This window comes from Nelumbo lutea, chromosome 8, assembly GCF_056320005.1.
Source record: "Nelumbo lutea isolate HS-2025 chromosome 8, American lotus-T2T, whole genome shotgun sequence".
Lineage (NCBI taxonomy): Eukaryota > Viridiplantae > Streptophyta > Magnoliopsida > Proteales > Nelumbonaceae > Nelumbo > Nelumbo lutea.
The window spans coordinates 32,559,790-32,566,033 of NC_142691.1; the positions used below are offsets into that span (position 1 = coordinate 32,559,790).

General features: G+C 42.1%; 1 protein-coding gene across 1 annotated transcript; it reads left to right on the plus strand.

The window, feature by feature from the left end:
* The first annotated feature begins 2,320 nt into the window (after window positions 1-2,320).
* LOC148843733 (CBL-interacting serine/threonine-protein kinase 21-like) lies at window positions 2,321-6,244 on the plus strand. The gene is made up of 15 exons (XM_088958409.1): window positions 2,321-3,432; window positions 3,578-3,640; window positions 3,753-3,824; window positions 3,933-4,040; window positions 4,124-4,195; window positions 4,289-4,342; window positions 4,473-4,598; window positions 4,674-4,763; window positions 4,843-4,968; window positions 5,062-5,169; window positions 5,261-5,380; window positions 5,458-5,523; window positions 5,604-5,678; window positions 5,750-5,859; window positions 5,933-6,244. Exons 1-15 carry the CDS (start codon window positions 3,271-3,273, stop codon window positions 5,991-5,993), a joined length of 1,413 nt encoding a protein of 470 aa, XP_088814535.1. The 5' UTR covers window positions 2,321-3,270; the 3' UTR covers window positions 5,994-6,244.

Sequence of the window (6,244 nt, forward strand, 5' to 3'; positions counted from 1 at the left end):
TCAAGGTTCAAGGGAAGACAATACTCATAACACAAAGATATAGTCCCAACCATATTCCGAATAGCGTTGGGATGAAGTTGATCGATGGTGACATTAAAATGGTTTAGCACCTCCACTATTAAGGGGTGTAGAGGGAGACGCAGGCCAACCTCGAGCTGTTCCTAGAAGATAACTATATCATTGGGACCATGCTCCCAAGGGAAGTTGCCAGTGGGGAGGCTGTAGACCAGGTCCCCAGGAAGGTGAAAATAGCGGATTAGAGACCTGAGCCTCTCCGCCATCATGGAGGAAGGGCCGAAAGTGTCGGGCTCCCTTCCCCGGGAAGTAGATGCTACAACACCATAGGTCTCCCGAGCCTCCGAGGCCTGCTCCCAAGCTCCCTCTGAGCTCAAGGGAGCACCGTCGTCCTGGTTACCGCCCTAGTAGTAGGTATGGTATGGGTACCCAGACACGATTGACAGTGATTGGGACTCACCCGAAAAGACGAAACAAAGTAAACTGAGGAACTCGGGTAGACTAGATGGATGCGTGACCTCAGAATCCGAAGGTAGCAAGATGGCATGAAAGGAAATGAGGCCTAAGGGGTCCTCCTATTTATAGTCACTGTGCCCCCAAATCAATGGCCCAGATCGAGGCAGATCTGATGGTTTGCAGTCAAGCTAACCGCACGCCTTCCGAAACCAAAATGTGACTGGCTACACGTATCCCATGATTGAGGTAATGATGGCTGCACGACATCCGGAGTTCAGGGCCGCTTCAGCACATTTTCGGTATTCGAAAAGTCAGAAAATCCCCAGATTCCCGCGCACGCATTTAATATGAGCAATCAATCAAGTTTGAATTTCGGTCAAATCAATCTGTCACACTTCATGAAATCCTCGCGCTAAGGCAACACTCTTAGCTCGAGGAGTGGGGGGCAATTGATGAATGATGATTTGACCCGACCTGCTGAGATGATGGCATGTGGACCTGACTCAGCATGAGCAACAACTTAGTAGCATGGCTTGACTGCGACCAAGTAACGAGTCTATAGAACAACTCGCTACATCATAGTTCTCTATAGGGGGTGCTCGCTACAACACAATCTCTAGGTCCCCCGAGTTGCTGAGAAGGGAATACACCAAGACTATTTTAGCTCACGAGCTAGGGAAACCAACTCGCTCCAGCACCTGGGCAGAAGAACTGCCCAAAGACCAACCTTGATAAGGGTCACCCGAAGTACTTCTGAGAGCTTGCTACAAAGTAGCTCGTTGAGCAACAGGGTAGCTCGCGGCTAAGCAATGCTACGTCCTCAAGAAGCTTCTATTTGAGAGGACCGTACTCATCAAACTGCGCCATGTCTCTCGACTGACGACGTAGTCCCTGCCCGTTTGACAGTTTGCCCCACATCTCTCGACAGATGGTGGCGTGCTTGTCCCTTCGAAGACGTGTCACTTAGCCAAGCGGGTAGTACATTGTAACGATCACCTGTGCAGACCTGGTAGGTAACGGCTGCAACGGAGCCTAGTGGCGGTTACGCCTGATTTGACAAGAACACCCCTATAAAAGCCTTTTAGGCGAAGGGGAGAGACACATTCACTCATTCTGAACTTGGATTATCTTACTTAGTCACGAGTTAACCTTGCGAGCATAGTGATCTAGCACGACCTATGCTCTTAGCTTTTTATACTTTTTCCTTCCTCCCCAGCGTTCTAACTTAAGCTTCAGAGTATTCCCGCCAGACAAATTCCCGGGAATCCTTCCTTTTCATATTCTCAGGTTCTGTTTGTTGCCAACAATGAGCCAGTCAGCAACCAGTTAGGAGTGCCTGGATCGTGCTGCATCAGTTGTATTTTACGAGACTGTCATTCAAGTTTGAAAAAATAAATAAATGAATGAAGATAGAGCACTTAGTTGTATATGCAAAAATTCCCAACCCGTAGCTGAAGTGGTCAGTTATCAGATTTTCTGTCCAGCTCCCATTGCTCCTATTAGTTCAGGAGAAGATCATGTATTCGACAATGATGCTTCTATGTGGCTTGGAGTCCGAAAATATTGTCAAGAATGACAATAAGAATCAATGAATAGAAAAAAAAAAAAAACGAACAAAAAAAAACAAAAAGAAATGAATAAATGAAATTCTAATACCCGATTTGAGATGTTTAGATTGGCCTCACTGGTCGAATATGTCTTATAACCATATCTATGTTTAGATTCGCCTCACTGGTCGAATATGTCTTATAACCACATCTATGTTCAGTGAACAAGTGAAAAAGCCCTAAATGGTTTCTTGCATCTTACCAGCTAGCATTTCTAAAACATCTCACACTACTTGGGAGATGTTCTCAATATATGTACGAATGAGCCAACAGGCTCTGTCAAGGCCTCTTGGGATGTGTGCTATTCACAGAACAGAACCCTCTTACCAATGATGACATTCGAGAGATGTTCCCGACGTGGGGCTGAAGCATTCCCACCTTTCTGTTTCCCCGCTACTCAAGGCCAAATCCCGAAGGCCCAAAGTCCCGCCTTTCGTCACGGGAGCTGCTCCTCACAAATGGGCGCCTTTCGTCACGGGAGAACATCTAATTAATAAGTGCGGGAAATATTGGATGTGCGTGTGAGGCGCCAGATGTGAGGAGCAGATCTGATCTCCCGCCTTCCTGTGTCCGCACTATGCAGCTCCACCAAGATCCAAACCGTCACTCCGTCTCTGTCATTTGGAAAATTTTCCATTTAACGCAAAGCCAAAATAATTGCAGAGATCAGAGAATAATAATAATAAATAAAGGATTCGTTACATCAAATAAGCTAAGCGAAAATAATTTAATAAGGTTTCAACAACTTGGGAGATAAAAGGAGCCATTAGAGAGAGAGATGGTTGGGAATACCTTCCATTCAAAACAACACGTTCCCTCTTCTCAACTCAACTACCTGTCCTCCCAGTCCCATGCGTAAATCCTTCCTAACCTCATGCTCAATCGTCTCCAGAAGAAAATACTGCTTAAACCATTAGAACCCTTATAATTATTGGTGGCTGGTGAGGGGGCAACGTCTGACTAATAAGAGGAGGAGGCTGATCAGAGAGAAGCAGATGAATATCTCTGCAATAAAAGGGAGCTTCAAAATCATTTCTTGTGTATGTCTTCAGCAAACTAAGGAAACAGTACTACCACTGCCGACATACCCACTAAATCCTCATTTGGTCATTGGTGAAGACGAGCAAGCAGAGGGAAGGATCATATTTCCCTTTTTCCACTCAGAGGCATCAAAGCTAAGTGTCTGAAATTGATGGGTTTTGCTAAAAGCATTGGGAAATACCAACTCAGCAGAACCATCGGAGAGGGCACCTTCGCCAAGGTTAAGCTGGCCTTGAACACCAGCACAGACCAGTATGTTGCAATCAAGATCATTGATAAACAGATGGTGATGGAAAACAAGCTAATGGAGCAGGTGACTTTCATGTCTTCTTCTGTTTTTCTTTGAATTTTCATTTACAGAAAAAAAGAAAAGAAATCTGTTGAGGTGTACCCACCATACAATGACAAGACACCGATTAAGGGCAATTAGTTAATTGTTTTTGAATTTTGGGCTTCAGGTGAAGAGAGAGATAAGTACAATGAAGCTTCTGAATCACCCCAATATTGTCCGGATACACGAAGTATGTCTATAGAGTCTCAAACTTGGAGATTAATGGGATTCCTTGTTTCTGTATTTTGGGCATCAAGTTCTCATCCCTCCAGTTGGGTTTCTTTGTTGATCTGCAAATACAGGTCATCGCCACCAAGACAAAAATCTACATTGTAATGGAATATGTTTCTGGGGGTCAACTCTCTGACAAGTTGGTGGGTATATTTATCTTTCTCTGAGCTCTAGAAAATTAGCCAGAAATGGTCCCTCTCTTTGCTGGCTTCATTTGAAAATTGTCTGTCTGAAGTTTTCTTTTCTGCCAGTCTTACCTTAAGAAATTGAGTGAGCAAGAGGCAAGGCTATACTTTCAGCAATTGATCGATGCTGTTGAGTACTGTCATTGCAGGGGCGTTTATCACAGAGATCTCAAGGTAGAAAATCATCATCCTTTCATCTCCTAATTGATTGCTTACTGCCACAATTAACTTTGCTTCTGTTGGTGTCCCTTGAACAGCCTGAAAACTTGCTGCTAGATACCAAAGGAAATTTGAAAATCTCAGACTTTGGGCTCAGCGCACTACGTAAGGCATGTACACTTTTGACTTCAATTCTTCAAATTACTTTTTGTTTAGATTTCAATAAACACATGGAAGGTCTGATCAAATTGTTATGGAAACAGCCTGGAGATTTACTATCTACTGCTTGTGGTTCTCCATGCTATGTAGCTCCTGAGGTAAGAAAGTTTTTCATATTGTCCAAAATTAGCAGGGTCACTTGGATTGTTTGTGAAAATCAGGCGAAACCCCATTAAAGCAGAAATATTTCCCAATCTCTGGCATGGTTCACCTTTGTTATTTTAACAGGTAATTGCCAATAAAAACTATGATGGAGCAACCTCTGATGTTTGGTCATGTGGAGTAATTCTTTTCGAATTACTTTCTGGCTATCTTCCCTTTGCTGATCGAAACCTGATGAGCTTGTATAGGAAGGTATGGTAGTTAAAAAGACCAGATGCTCTAGTTCCACATGAACATTCAGTTTTCTGATACCAGTTTTCTGCAAAGATATCTAAAGCAGAGTGCAGGTACCCAGACTGGTTTACAAAAAGGCAAAAGAATCTAATTTCCAGAATTCTTGATCCAAATGCCAAAACGGTAACTCTCTCAAAAAGCTCAGTTGAAGAACTCCAACTAACAAAATCATTGAGATAACTTCCCATTTTTCTCTCTATAGCGAATCACAATAGCAGAGATTATTGAAGATGAGTGGTTCCAAACCAACTACAAGCCTTCTTTAGGAATTGTGTGTGATGAAGACATTAGTTTAGAGGATGTCAATGCTGCATTCAGTGATATAGAGGTAAAGGGACTGGGTCTATTTAAACTACTCTTTTCAATTAGCCATAAGATGAATGCTAGTAAACTGTTGTAAGGAATCTGAAATTTGATGCAGGGAAAGGACAATAAAATGGGTATTCCAAAATCACCTAGTTTCATCAATGCATTCCAATTGATAGCAATGTCTAATGACCTTGATCTGTCAGGTCTCTTTGAAAAACAGGTAAATTTGAAATTCTCATGCTGAATTTCCATCTGTCATATGCTTTTTCCCTTCAATTTCTAAGCATCTTTGCATCTTTTGCCACTTCAAGGATGAAGAGAAACAGAAAATAAGGCTTGGTTCCAGACATCCAATTCATGAGACCATAGAAAAAATCAAGTATGCTGCAAAGGATGCAAGCCTCTCAGTAGAAAGGATTTATAATTCAAAAGTAAGTTTGTACATTCTTCTTTTCTAAAATCCAATTTCCCACATGCTTACTACTTACTGTCCTTCTGAGCTTACCAGGTGAGAATTCACCAGAAACAGAAGATGACCAGATGTAGTAGATCATATTTCAACCTATCAGCAGAGGTAAATATTTCATACTCTGCAGCATATAAATAGCAGCATTCAATGTTATAGTCTCACGAATTAAATTTGGTAAAACTCAGGTGATTGAGGTAACTCCCACACATTGCGTAGTGGAAATATCAAAATCTGCAGGAGAGCTAAGAGGGTATAAAGAGGTAGGCAACTGATTTCTCAATATGATAGGTGAATCCTTGTAAACTATTATTAACCTGACCTTGACCAACAGTTCTGTAAAAGTCTATCAAGTCTGCTCACGGATAAACCCGGTGATTCTGATGAGTCAAAAGTGTCCACAGATACAAGTTTTGACGGAAAAAATGACCAAGAAAATGGAAGGTAATTCAGAACTTAGTAAACTGCACAGCAAAATGATGGCTGTCAGCTCACCTCATATTTTTAAATCATGCAGCTCTGAAGAGGAAGGCAGCAACAGAGGTACAAAAGAATTGCGTGGCTATTCTTCCTCATGACATTTAGTAGTCTTTACACTGATGGTCCCCAAAGGGAAAGAAAGATGTAGAAGACATGGAAAAATAACCCTATTCTTCCACACTGGCAGAGAGAGAGGGGAAAAATAGAGAATGTGTACAGTTTCTTGCATTTAGTGACATGTTTCTTTTTCTTTTTTTCTTTTTGCATTTCTCTTTTAGGTTTGTTTCATTTGTCAATTGTTGTCTCTCCGTTTGCAAGTGTGAATAAAGCTACTTTCTTGAACATGCAA

Coding starts and splice junctions, on each gene's coding strand:
- LOC148843733 (XM_088958409.1), top strand. CDS start 3,271: ATGGGTTTTGCTAAAAGCATTGGGAAATACCAACTCAGCAGAACCATC. Junction 4,343..4,472: donor CATGCTATGTAGCTCCTGAG/GTAAGAAAGTTT, acceptor TTATTTTAACAG/GTAATTGCCAATAAAAACTA. Junction 5,524..5,603: donor ATTTCAACCTATCAGCAGAG/GTAAATATTTCA, acceptor GGTAAAACTCAG/GTGATTGAGGTAACTCCCAC.